The sequence below is a fragment of the Coregonus lavaretus genome, assembly GCF_964263955.1.
Source record: "Coregonus lavaretus genome assembly, chromosome: 26".
Taxonomy (NCBI): Eukaryota; Metazoa; Chordata; class Actinopteri; order Salmoniformes; family Salmonidae; genus Coregonus; species Coregonus lavaretus.
The window spans coordinates 35,682,210-35,696,063 of NC_140013.1; the positions used below are offsets into that span (position 1 = coordinate 35,682,210).

Genomic DNA, 13,854 nt, shown 5'->3' on the forward strand with positions numbered 1-13,854 from the left:
TTAAAATATGTAATATTAAATCCCTTCTCAACTGGACCAATGGCAGGCGATTGTGAACAAAAGGCTCAACTTCCCCCTGGAGCTGATAGCAGCCATTCAGAAGGACAACTCAATTCTGGTGGGAAGCCTGCTGTCCACAGGGGACGGTATCATTCGCCAGCTGGATGAGTCTGAGGACCGTCTGTGGAGAGAAGCCCTGAACCTGTCCATCCGCTTGGGCAACGAGGACACTTTCTTTGCTCTGATGCTGGGCGTCAAGTTTGACTTCAGGCAGATCAACCTTTCTCCACCACTATAATAATAATAATAATATGCCATTTAGCAGACGCTTTTATCCAAAGCGACTTACAGTCATGTGTGCATAAATTTTTTGTGTATGGGTGGTCCCGGGGATCGAACCCACAACTCTGGCGTTACAAGCACCGTGCTCTACCAGCTGAGCTACAGAGGACCACTGTGAACTTGCTCCACCTCCTATGTGAGTGCTCCGGTCAAGTGCATGGCTTTTATGCACAGGTTTCGCGCCTCTCATTAATTGGTTTCTCCTGTTTTCATTGTGTATCAGAAACATTAATGTTTATGCAAATGATGTCTTTATATGTCTCCATGGCCATATTTGGCCACTCCATTGATGACTCCCAGTTTGCCCCTGGCGTGACCCCGCTGACCCAGGCCTGTCAGAAGGACCTGTATGAGATAGTCACCATGTTGACTAAGAAGGGCCATGCATCCCTCTGCCTCACTCTATCTCCTGTACCTGTCTGGAGTGGAGGAACGGCCGTCAGTATGACCTGCTGAAGTTCTCTCTGTCTCGTATCAACACCTACCGGGGCATGGCCAGCCGGGCATACCTCTCCATCACCACAGAGGATGCCATGCTCAGTGCCTTGAGACTCAGTCGGGAGCTACGCAAGCTCTCCAAGAAAGAGCCTGAATTTAAGGTATAAGTTGTTTGTTGTTGTGCGTAAATGACAACGTTACTATATTTCTTTACTGTATTTTACCAGGTAAGTTGACTGAGAACACATTCTCATTTACAGCAACGACCTGGGGAATAGTTACGGGGAGAGGAGGGGAGTTGAATGAGCCAATTGGATGGTAACTTTTTAACATCAAAGTAAAGTACATAAAAGTAGAATGTTAGCTCACATGAAGTCAAGAAAAGAGAATGTTAGCTCACATGATGTCAAGAAAAGAGAATGTTAGCTCACATGAAGTCAAGAAAAGAGAATGTTAGCTCACATGAAGTCAATAAAAGAGAATGTTAGCTCACATGAAGTCAATAAAAGAGAATGTTAGCTCACATGAAGTCAATAAAAGAGAATGTTAGCTCACATGAAGTCAATAAAAGAGTATGTTAGCTCACATGAAGTCAATAAAAGAGAATGTTAGCTCACATGAGGTCAATAAAAGAGAATGTTAGCTCACATGAAGTCAATAAAAGAGAATGTTAGCTCACATGAAGTCAATAAAAGAGAATGTTAGCTCACATGAAGTCAATAAAAGAGAATGTTAGCTCACATGAAGTCAATCAAAGGAAGAGTGAAGGCTCAAATATCTAAAGGTCTGATGATGTATCTAGTTGCTTCAATCTCTGTATGTCTCTGTTTGTGTTCCTCAGCCCCAGTATCTGAGTCTGGAAGAGCTGTGTCAGGAATTTGCAGTGGAGATGCTGGCTATGTGTCGCAACCAGTGAGGTCACAACGATCCTGAACGATGATGAGCTGGACGAGCAGACCTTCGAGGAGGGGAATCCAACCCTGTCACGCCTATGTCTTGCAGTCAATTACGATCAGAAACTGGTAACAGTCTACTTTACCTACCCTGTACCAACTTAATTATGCTCAAACTAAATTATCTTCAAACTAATAAATATTTTCACTTTTAGAACTTGTGAGCATGTGTTCTTTTCACCTCTTTCTTCTCCTCTTGTAGTTTGTGAGTCATCCCATCAGCCAGCAAGTGCTGTCGTCCATTTAGTGTGGAAACATCCTGGGGTGGAGGGGCAGCAAGACGGTCTGAAAACTCACAGTGTCTCTTGGGATCTTCTTCACTATGCCTTTCCTCTGTATGATCTACTGGGTCCCTCTCATGTCCAAGGTGAGCTAAGAGTAGAGGCTGGATTCAATCCATATCGCAGAAGTATTGCGGAAGATCTGCGTTTATAGCTCAATTTAAATTTAAAGGCAATGTTCCCGTGTTCGGTGAGACTGCATTCACAGTAAATGCTACATATGTCGGCTCAATCGGAAATTGACTTTACATTTTAACGTGGATCTTCCGCAATACTTCCTGCGCTACAGATTGAATCCAGCCCTAGGTGAAAATACATTGCCTGACTGTTGCTTTTCAGATATGTTGTAAGGATTGTGTTTCAATTTCACACTGGAAAGACTTTGAAGATACCTGTGATCAAATTCCTGCTGCACTCTGTCTCCTACCTGTGGTTCATCATCGCCCTTCTAGTTTAATCTATTTTCATGGAGCTGTACCGCGATGAGTTTGCATCCCACCAGTAAAACATCCTCTACAACTCTCTCCATATGATCTGGGTGGTTGGTAGGTCTATGTTATGTTGTAATTGTTTACTATCAATTTATAAACCTTTCATACCACAAACCCTTTACAAATTGTTTGTAAAGTATAGGCTACCTTTATACACTGAGCATACAAAACATTCCATGACACAGACTGCTCTTTCCATGACACAGACTGACCAGGTGAATCCAGGTGAAAGCTATGTTCCCTTATTGATGGCACTTGTTAAATCCACTTCAATCAGTGTAGATGAAGGGGAGGAGACGGGTTAAAGAAGGATATTTAAGCCTTGAGACAATTGAGACATGGGTTGTGTATGTGTGCCATTCAGAAGGTGAATGGGCAAGACAAAATATTTAAGTGCCTTTGAATGGGGTATGGTAGTAGGTACCAGGTGTACCGGTTTGAATGTGTCAAGAGCTGCAATGCTGCTGGGTTTTTCATGCTCAACAGTTTCCCATGTGTACCAGGAATGGTCCACCACCCAAAGGACATCCAGCCAACTTGATACAACTGTGGGAAGCATTGGAGTCAACATGGGCCAGCATCCCTGTGGAATCCTTTCAACACCTTGTAGAGTCCATGCCTCAACGAATTGAGGCTGTTCTGAGGGCAAAAAGAAGTGCAACTCAATATTAGGAAGGGGTTCCTAATGTTTTGAACACTCAGTGTATAGCCTGCTGTAAATATTCAAAACAGCTATGCTTGCTTATTATGTAAGTTGCCAAATTCAGAGTGAAACCTACCACACCTGGGATTATTATAAACTTTTTTTTGTCTGATTATGCATGCCATAAAAATTTTGCAATTAGCAAAACCATGTTTATGAGTAGAACAAGTAATCAAATAATTGCATGAATTCCCTGATCATCAGTATCATTTAGTATTTACATTTACTGTACCTTAACATACAGAGAACTCTGGTATGAGAAAACATGTGGTACATAGACAGAGTAATGTACTGCCTGCTTATGAGTGTATGGGGAGATCTTACTGTGACGTTACCACAGACCACAGTCTAAAACAGACTAAACTGTTAATCTCCAGCTCATGACTCAGTAATTTCAGGTTGTTTCAATTAGAAGGGTAACTGTGTGCTTTCCAGACTCCAGTGTGTCTGTGTACAGGTGACAACTTGCTGTTCACCTGCTGTTTGTGCCAGGCCTGATGAACCCCTGGGGCATCACCAGCCATTCATTACCAGGAGCCCTGGAGCCCAGATGCCCACAGCATGGTCCTCCATGGGCCTGGGAAATGACTCTGTTCAGGGACACCACAGTGTTAGTCACTCCCCACCCCCTGGATGATCTGTTCTAAACTGGAGCCCCAGTTAACAGAAAATAATGATTTGTCAAATCAGATGCTTTTTTAATATTGCTCAATCAAAAGACAGTTTTTTAAACCATGATCATACAGTACATTGAAATGACTTCATACATTACATTTAGGAAATGGTACTATCTTCATTCCAGATAAAACAAAGATAAAAACACACATAATATTTACTTTTAGCTATAAAAACAAAATCAGTCAAATGAGAATAAAATAAGGGGAAAAAGTGCTTCCTGGGAGTTGCTCCTGATACAGTCAAGTCATCTTCCTCATTGTGTTGTAGACTGATGGGCTTCCTGGTCCTAGTGATGATAAGACATGATAGGCTGATGGACTTCCTGGTCCTAGTGATGATAAGACATGATAGGCTGATGGACTTCCTGGTCCTAGTGATGATAAGTCATGATAGGCTGATGGACTTCCTGGTCCTAGTGATGATAAGACATGATGCCACGCTCCCTCAGAACACGGAGGATGATGTAGAGGATTGGTGGAACTGCAACTGCCACGACCACAGTACCAGAGACCTGAGGGAGAGAAGACAGCCCAATATCAATGTTCATATAATACTGTACATCTATGTTGAATACTACGAGTTCAATGTTCAAACATCATACATACCTTGATAGTAGCACTGTAGTCCTTTTGGAAAGACTGCAGATAAGCATGGAGTAGGGCAAGACTGCAGGGCAAGTAAGACTCAGCTGTGCCGTTGGAGTCTCTGCACCTATGGAAAAGTATAGGAATTGTACAGTGAGAACAGCCTAACCAGTTGGCAATAATATACCACAGTGGAGGCTCCTCAGAGGAGGAAGGGGAAGACCATCCTCCTCAGTGAATTTCATAAAAATAAAAATAGTGAAACATAAAAAAACGGTATCCTTTTTAGATAAAACTATACTAAATATTTTAATGTCACCAAATAATTGATTAAAACACACTGTTTTGCAATGCATGTCTATAGTAGCCTCAACAGCACTCTGTAGGGTAGTTGTGTAGCCGGTGGACAGCTAGTTTCCGTCCTCCTCTGGGTACATTGACTTCAATACAAAACCTAGGAGGCTCATGGTTCTCACCCCCTTCCATTGACTTACACAGTAATTATGACAACTTCCGGAGGACGTCCTCAAACCTATCAGAGCTCTTGCAGCATGAACTGACATGTTGTCCACCTAATCAAATGATCAGAGAATGAATCTAGTACTGAAAGCATAAGCTACAGCTAGCTAGCACTGCAGTGCATACAAACAACCTCTCCCTCAACGTGACCAAGACAAAGGAGATGATTGTGGACTACAGGAAAAAAAAGAGGACTGAGCACGCCCCCATTCTCATCGACGGGGCTGTAGTGGAGCAGGTTGAGAGCTTCAAGTTCCTTGGTGTCCACATCACCAACGAACTATCATGGTCCAAACACACCAAGACAGTCGTGAAGAGGGCACGACAAAGCCTCAGGAGACTGAAAAGATTTGGCATGGGTCCTCAGATCCTCAAAAAACTCTACAGCTGCACCATCGAGAGCATCCTGACTGGTTGCATCACCGCCTGGTATGGCAACTGCTTGGCCTCCGACCGCAAGGCACTACAGAGGGTAGTGCGTACGGCCCAGTACATCACTGGGGCCAAGCTTCCTGCCATCCAGGACCTCTATACCAGGCGGTGTCAGAGGAAGGCCCTCAAAATTGTCAAAGACTCCAGCCACCCTAGTCATAGACTGTTCTCTCTGCTACCGCACGGCAAGCGGTACCGGAGTGCCAAGTCTAGGTCCAAAAGACTTCTCAACAGCTTCTACCCCCAAGCCATAAGACTCCTGAACAGCTAATCATGGCTACCCGGACTATTTGCACTGCCCCCCCACTCCATCCTTTTTACGCTGCTGCTACTCTACCCACATGTACATATTACTTCAACTACCTCAACTAGCCGGTGCCCCCGCACATTGACTCTGCACCGGTACCCCCCTGTATATATAGCCTCCCTACTGTTAATTTATTTTACTTCAGCTCTTTTTTTCTCAACACTTTTTTTGTTGTTGTTTTATTTTTACTTTTTTTTTTGTTAAAAATAAATGCACTGTTGGTTAAGGGCTGTAAGTAAGCATTTCACTGTAATGTCTGCACCTGTTGTATTCGGCGCATGTGACCAATACAATTTGATTTGATTTGATTTGAATGTGGTGAGTAGTTGACTCAAAGAGAGAGAAAGACAATAGTTGAACAGTTTTGAACAAATTAATTTCTTAAACAATGAAGGAGAAACATGAGAGAGAGACAGCTATATTTGTATTTTTTTCACTTTCACTTACTTATCTAGCAAATGCAGCTAGCTAGCTAGTTTAGCCTACTCAAACACCCGGCTCAAACAGAGAGGGATGCTATGTTACCTAGCTGGCTATGGCTATCCAACACTGGAACTCTTCCAAGTCAAGGTAAGCTTTTGGTTTTATTAATTTATTGCCACCGAGGCCCGCCGGTGTAACTGCTAAACTGCTTGCTAACTGTACACTGTACTGCATGATTGTAGCGGATTTACTAATGCGTTAGTTCTAGTAGCTACATTGTTTTCTTGACGTTAGCTAGTATGGGGACAATAATGTAGGCTGTGTGTAGCGGTTAGCAGTTATGATTTGGCTTGGAAAGTTTTTTTTGCCTGGTCATAGACAGCTGATGTGTTGTGCACTGAAGTCCACAAGCGAAGGGAAAAGGTGAGAGAAGGAGAGCACGTAGATGCGAGAAGGAATTGTACAATGATCTGGCTGCTATGAAAGTGAACTGTGTTTGCATGTGATCAAGGGTCTATTCATTCCGCCGATTCTGTTGAAAAAAGCTTCTTAAACGGAAGCAAATGGAACGGAATGAAACGGGATTAAACATACCTGAATTTGTCCAATAGAAACTCTCATTTGCAACTGTTGGACTAATGATTACACCCTAGATCAGCTAGATGCAGGCAAGATTGTGCAAGGCGGTATTGAATGTGTCAATGTCTGTCACCTTGATTACAAAAATCTATCTCAACCTGTGTGCACCTACGTTGTAAACTTTCATTCATAGGCTAGGTTGTAGCAACCTCATGATGGGTATAGGGAAAATTATAGTATGATGTAGTAAGTAGCCTAAACTTATCCATGTTACATTGAGTTGGGTAAATGGAATATATATGAGAGTCATCCAATATGCTGTAATAGAAATAACGCCATGCTCATAAAACAAATAATCGTCGTCCCTCATCTTAAACGGCACCGACCGCTACTGATATTCCATCATACCCTCAGGTAGTGTGCATGGCATTCGCATGTTGTGAATAGTGTACAGTACCACAGTACATACCTGCGGTAAAGTGTAGTTGCCAGCTCAGTGTTATCTGCCATGTAATGCTGTGTCAGACCCAGTTCAGACAGGACGGACAACGGTAACCCCTGTTCCTCTTGAACAAGCACACCAAGACTGTACCAGCCCTGTGAGAAAAAGCATGCGGACACACACACTCAAGGGTGGCAGATGAGTGGGACGGCATTCCTTTAATGAGATGGTAATGGTATCACATGGATGTAACCTGGCTGGCATACCTGTGGGTCACTCCTTAGTGCTGCCTGTTTGTACATCTCTGCTGCTGCTGCAACATCTTTCGGTCTCCGCTCATGTCCTTCATACAGCAGGTCACCCATCCTGATCAGGGCTGGAGAGGATGGATGGAGAAAATATTAATACAATCTCCCTGAGAAAAGTGCAATGACAGAGTCAGTGCAGACTGTTTATGTCAAAGACAATTCACCGTAGGGATCAGGATCTTGTGTCTGGATGGTCAGGTTGTAGTGTCTCCTCATACACTGCACTGCAAAAGTGGGATCCAGGAAACCTCCCTATTGGAAAGGTCAGTTATAACTACATGTGTGTCATACTACATGTGTGTCATATACTGAACAAAAATATAAACGCAACATGAAAAGTGTGGTCCCATGTTTCATGAGTAAAAATAAAAGATCCCCGAAATGTTCCACAAAAAAGCTTATTTAGCTCACATTTTTGTACAAATTTGTTTACATCCCTGTTAATGAGCATTTCTCCTTTGCCAAGATAATCCATCCACCTGATAGGTGTGGCATATCAAGAATCTGATTAAACAGTATGACCATTACACAAGTGCACCTTGTGCTGGGGACAATAAAAGGCCACTCTGAAATGTGCAGTTGCCACAACACAATGCCACAAATGTCTCAAGTTTTGAGGGAGCATGCAACTAGCATGCTGACTGCAGCCATGTCCACCAGAGCTGTTGCCAGATCATTTAATGTTAATTTCTCTACTATAAGCCACATCCAACGTCATTTTAGAGAATTTGGCAGTACGTCCAACCAGCCTCACAACCGCAGACCACGTGTAACCACGCCAGCCCAGGACCTCCATATCCGGCTTCTTCACCTGCGTTATCGTCTGTGACCAGCCACCCGGACAGCTGATGAAATTGTGGGTTTGCACAACCGAAGTATTTCTGCACAAACTGTCAGAAACCGTCTCAGGGAAGCTCATCTGCGTGCTTGTCGTCCTCACCAGGGTCTTGACCTGACTGCCGTTCGACGTCGTAAACCGACTGCAGCAGGCAAATACTCACCTTTGATGGCCACTGACACGCTGGAGAAGTGTGCTCTTCACGGATGAATCCCGGTTTCAACTGTACCGGGCTTATGGCAGACAAGGGTGTATGGCGTCCTGTTGGCGAGCGGTTTGCTGATGTCAACATTGTGAACAGAGTGCCCCATGGTGACGGTGGGGTTATGGTATGGGCAGGCATAAGCTACAGACAACGAACACGATTGCATTTTATTGATGGCAATTTGAAAGCACAGAGATACTGTGACGAGATCCTGAGGCCCATTGTCGTGCCATTCATCCGCCGCCATCACCTCATGTTGGAGCATGATAATGCACGGCCCCATGTTGCAAGGATCTGTACACAATTACTGGAAGCTGAAAATGTCTCAGTTCTTCCATGGCCTGCATACTCACCAGACATGTCACCCATTGAGCATGTTTGGGATGCTCTGGATTGACGTGTAAGACAGTGTGTTCCAGTTCCAGTTCCAGCCAATATCCAGCAACTTCGCACAGCCATTGAAGAGGAGTGGGACAACATTCCACAGGCCACAATCAACTTCCTGATCAACTCGATGCGAAGGAGATGTGTCGCGCTGCATGACGCAAATGGTGGTCACACCAGATACTGGCTGGTTTTCTGATCCATGCACCTACATTTTTAAAAAAGGTATCTGTGGCCAACAGATGCATATCTGTATTCCCAGTCATGAGAAATCCATAGACTAGGGCCTAATAAATGTATTTCAACTGTCTGATTTCCTTATATTAACTCAGTAAAATCTTTGAAATTCTTGGATGTTGCGTTAATATTTTTGTTCAGTATAGTTATACACTCTATCATCACTGTGGAAACAAGTTCCACCAATCCAACTCACAGGGTTTTGTTCACATAAGTACGCCACATTGAACTGGGCGGCTGCAAATCCTGACTCAGCTGCCATCATGTAATACAACAAGGCCATTAAGCTGTAAAACAGTAAAAACATTAGGTTCATACAATAACAAACATTCAAATTAGGGTTATCATGTAATGTTCTAAGAAGAGAGACGGTCACCTATCCCCTTTAAAATAGGAATCCAAGGCCTTCCTGAGGACCATTCCAAGGTGTCCATTGTGTTCAGCTGCCCACTTAACCCATCTGTGGTCAAAACAGAGTGGTTGGCAAGCAATGCAAAGCAATGTTGTAATCAGATTCTGAAAAAAAAAACTAATAATTTAGTGACTAACAATACAGCATCTGCTGGACGCCTCTTGACTCGGCCAGGGATCCCTGTGGTCCACACATCAGCCAGCTGAATGGAGCCATCTATGTTTCCTCTCTGGGCAGACTTCAGGTAGTAGGTATAGGCCATGAACTGGGAGAGACAAAACACTGTTGGTTCATTATCTCAGTCCAATAGCTACGTAGGTGACCACAGGGTATACTGACAGTTGACCTGACCTTGTCTGCAGCTTTCCCAGGATACAGGCCTTGGGAGTACATGACACCCAGATTCATAGCAGCATCTGAGCTGCCTTGTTTATCAGCCTGTTCCCACAGCTGCACTGCCCGCTGGTAGTCCTTCTCAAACTGCTCATAGTACCAGCCAAGGGCGTTGATCGCTGGCATAAAACCCTGTGGGATCGAATGGTATGATGAGCAATTTTGAAGGTGTCATTGTAGTCCTACTGGCCATGCATAATGATAAAGTTCTGAACATCATTTTGACCAACCTGCTCTACTGATTTCTTCAGGAAAGTGACTGCCCTTGGAATGTCTTTCTCGACTCCTTGGCCCTTCAAAGTAATGATGGTATTGTCAAGATAGGCTAGACATTACTATCATTGAACTTAGAATGACTATAGAGACTGACTGTGTCATCAAACTGAGTGATTGACCTCTGACCTGCATGAGGACTATTGCGTAGTCATACATGGACACTGGGTCCCCCAGACGGACAGCTCCTCTCTCATAGTGTCTCACAGCAGTCTGGATGTCTGGAGACACACCCTGCTGGCCCCAGAACAGCATACGAGCCACAGCTTGCTATAGAAGAGCAGTTCAACCATTATCAACCATTATCACAAAAGATTTCTTGAGATTATGTTTAATACTGAATACAATCAGACATATGTGTAGTACCTCTGCATCTGCGGCTCCATTGCGGGCCTGGAGTTTTAACCAGTGAAAGATATCATGGTTTTCATTGGTTTGTAACCCAAGCACTTCCTTGTTGTTCAGGTAAATAGATTCTACAAACATCTACAAAACAGACATAGCAGATGAGGAGCAGTTTCATTAAATGACATGTTTTAGGATTGTATAATACATGCACAGACTGAGATGATCTTGCTTCAAGCACCAAGGTCTACCTGCTGAGGTGAGGGGTTGTGCTGGTCGGAGGACGTCTGCTTGGCGATGTTAGAGTAGTAGGCATAGGCCAGGTCAGGGTCTGAGGGGATGCCATGCTCACCCAGCCGGTGCAGGTGCCCGAGGCGCAGCAGGGCCAGTCTCCAGTCCTTCTGGGCTGACAGCAGGGACAGTAGCCATGCCTGGAGGATGAGGGGAGTAAGAGACATGCAAAGTATAAATAGGGGGCCTGAGTTTCTCCTGACCATGAAAAACTCCTGAATGCACACTCATTCACCCACTTTATTGGGCTTCCTCTCCACTCCTAAACCACTGCTGTAGAGCACCGACGACAGGTGTAGAGCTCTGTTGTTCCCCAAACAGCCAGCTTGTAGCAGAGGGGCCATTATCCTGTTAACTACTCCAGTGGATCCAGTGCTCTCTTGGCGCAGCTTACGCAGAGACAAGGAGTACAGAGCCCTTCCCATTGACGCCAGATCAACCTTTCTGCCACCTGGGTATACAGTATAAACAATAACATTCGAGAGATTGCAACATCCTCATTGAATGGTGTCAACTGGTGGGACACATTCGGAGATTAAAATAGTTTTAGAAGAGTATATTTATCATTATGACCAGCTCTTACCATGCTTGGAGGCCAGTATCTTTGCCAGTCGTACTGCATAGCGTCTTTGAGGGGCACTGGGTGCCTCCCAGGGTTCACAGTGTGGTGTCACAGCTAGATTATATTTTAATGTCCGCTCATGATAAGCATCCATACAGTTCTCTGGAAAACAGAGGTAGTGTCAGTTTGGATGGAGAGTGACACTAACTTTGTGAGCCACTGAATATTCGATACACCATCATGCCATCTAGTGGATGTTACACGTCATTACCAGACTCTTGTTTCTCTCTGGCTCTCAGTAAATATCCGGTCAATTTGATATGAAGCTCCAACTGAAATCCCTGACAAGACTGTAGCCATCCAGTCAAATTCAGACTCCTAATATGGTCTGGAACAATGACTTCAGACTGCGGGAGACAAGTGAATACATGTGTAACATGTTTTGTTAAATTACAGATGGATTTGGATGTGTCTGACTGATTCTTACCGTCCTGACATTAGGTATTCTGTTACGATAGTACACCAACGGTCCATAATAACCTTCAATTCCTCTCATAAATCGACCTCCACTGACCACAAAGTAGCCGTCCGTATCATCCAGGTGTATAGGATCTCTGAACCTGTAACAAACCAGTTCCATATTCAAAATGATTCTGACATGTATTATAGGTTTCTCTCTACTGTCATCATGTTCATCCTTACGTGTGTTCTGCAGTATGAACCAAACGTTGCTGCCCATCTATGCACACCATGGTGACATCCACCTAAAAATAATCCAGAAAAAGAGTGAAGATATTGTTGCAATAGAATACTGGTTAGTCTCCTGAAGTAGGGAGTGGGTTGACACTGATTTCCTGTCTGTCTACTGTGGGTAGGGGTTAATACTGACCGTTCTGCCACGCAGCTCCATGTTGACGTGGCACCACTGGGCCAAGGGCACCTGGAACGGACAGAGGAACGCTGAGGACCTCCCAGACTCCCCATGCATCTGGACCTGCAGCTGGCCTGCAGAACACATGCTATAACTAAGGACTAGGCAATATAATGGTCTAATAATGCATCTGACCATAAGTGAGAATAGAAGAGCATTTCTGTCTTATGTTACCTGAACTTTTAAGGAACAAATTGGGAGTGGCATAGTTATTTTGATAGTCTATGTGGTGAAATACACCACACAACTTTTCCTGGCAGGATTGGGTCAGAAATACCCAGATGGAGAACACACACCTGGCAACAGGGGAGAAAAAAATTATCAAATATCATCCTATGTTAATATCCGCAACGTGAAGCCCATGTCTTTTAGCATGCACATACAGACTATGTAGCTAGTGGTCTTACCATGGAAAATAAATATCTTGGAGCCGCAAGTACTCCAGGACCTCGTTGCTATAGGTATTTAACGTCTTGGTGATGCCAAAGTTCTCTCCAGTTGAGGCATACATGGACGACAACAAATGGACCGTCTCTGAATGGGAGATTATTTTTTGATAAAATGAGAAATGCTAGGATATAAAGGTTTGCATGAAGTTTGTTATAGTTTATAGCCTAAATATGTTGAAAATGAATTACTGACTGAGATGTCCTACACTACTATACCTTGTTTGACTATGACTGCTTTTAGTGTCTCAAAGCTCTATTTGAGTGGTCCACAATGTGGTTTTTAAAATCTGTATTTTGTATTGTCAACTATTGTATCGTTGTGGACTGACATTTTTTTAAACTAACCAACTAACTCTACACAACAGTAATTACCTTGTTCCACAGGGCATTGTGAGGTGGTGGTCCTGCGGGTTAACCACAGCATCTGTGTAGCCCAGCCAGGGCAGAGTTGATGTTGCTTCATGGGGCGACTGAGAGGGGGCGTGGGCTGCAAGCTGACCACCGCAGTGGCCTGGCCTGACCTGTAACTGTCCTCAGATCCCTCCTCACTGACAGAGGCACGCAGCATGCCACTGAGCACCCACTGAGTGTCAGGCACAACCCAGTCAGGCTGGTACACCAGCCAGTCAGGGAGGCTCAGTAGCAGAGTCCTAATCCGGTCCGGGCCCGGCTCACAGCTCCAGTGTCTCTGGAATACCGTGGACTTTACTCCAGTGTCATAAGAGACCAGACACTCCACCAGCACCACAGCTGGATTAGAACAGGAGTACAACACTTTCAGCGAGTAGCCAGACACTGGTTCAGCTGGGGGATTCAGGAACACAACACGATCTGAACACCAAACAATCTGTGTCGAGGGAGAGGAAAGCCAGCAAAATAGTATGTACATCAAAAATTGATCAATTTCTTTAAAATGAAGCGCCAAAATTGAAACGGCTATTTTGAGAATAGATATATTACATCATAGCCTACCTGTAAACTGAGCTGAAACAGTAATAACCACTTTTCCAAGTTATGTTGGTTCATGGTCCGAGTGTGGGGGTGTTTAATTCGT

The 13,854-nt window shown here is 44.1% G+C and overlaps 1 protein-coding gene and 1 pseudogene across 2 annotated transcripts; one reads left to right on the top strand and one right to left on the bottom strand.

The window, feature by feature from the left end:
- The first annotated feature begins 606 nt into the window (after positions 1-606).
- LOC311102001 (short transient receptor potential channel 2-like) lies at positions 607-3,706 on the top strand (annotated as a pseudogene). Its single transcript has 5 exons — positions 607-941; positions 1,622-1,802; positions 1,936-2,100; positions 2,385-2,559; positions 3,666-3,706. The product of its transcript is annotated as a short transient receptor potential channel 2-like (transcript).
- Positions 3,707-3,888: 182 nt separating this feature from the next.
- On the bottom strand, positions 3,889-13,854 carry LOC311101816 (protein sel-1 homolog 3). The gene is made up of 23 exons (XM_084143019.1): positions 13,773-13,854; positions 13,173-13,647; positions 12,759-12,885; positions 12,526-12,647; positions 12,310-12,452; positions 12,123-12,184; positions 11,908-12,040; positions 11,692-11,827; positions 11,442-11,582; positions 11,098-11,309; positions 10,819-10,998; positions 10,589-10,708; positions 10,352-10,492; positions 10,180-10,242; positions 9,908-10,081; positions 9,694-9,821; positions 9,521-9,604; positions 9,341-9,431; positions 7,645-7,732; positions 7,439-7,548; positions 7,200-7,327; positions 4,492-4,597; positions 3,889-4,397 (listed from the first exon to the last, which is right to left on the bottom strand). The coding sequence occupies exons 1-23, from the start codon at positions 13,824-13,826 to the stop codon at positions 4,299-4,301; spliced, it is 3,117 nt and encodes a 1,038-aa protein (XP_083999145.1). The 5' UTR covers positions 13,827-13,854; the 3' UTR covers positions 3,889-4,298.

Bases quoted from the DNA above. Each gene is read 5' to 3' on its own strand.
- LOC311101816 (XM_084143019.1), bottom strand. From the start codon at position 13,826: ATGAACCAACATAACTTGGAAAAGTGGTTATTACTGTTTCAGCTCAGT. The intron at 10,709-10,818 runs GTAGACCTTGGT...TCTGTTTTGTAG, and splicing joins ACAACCCCTCACCTCAGCAG to ATGTTTGTAGAATCTATTTA. The intron at 7,549-7,644 runs GTGAATTGTCTT...CATCCTCTCCAG, and splicing joins ACAAGATCCTGATCCCTACG to CCCTGATCAGGATGGGTGAC.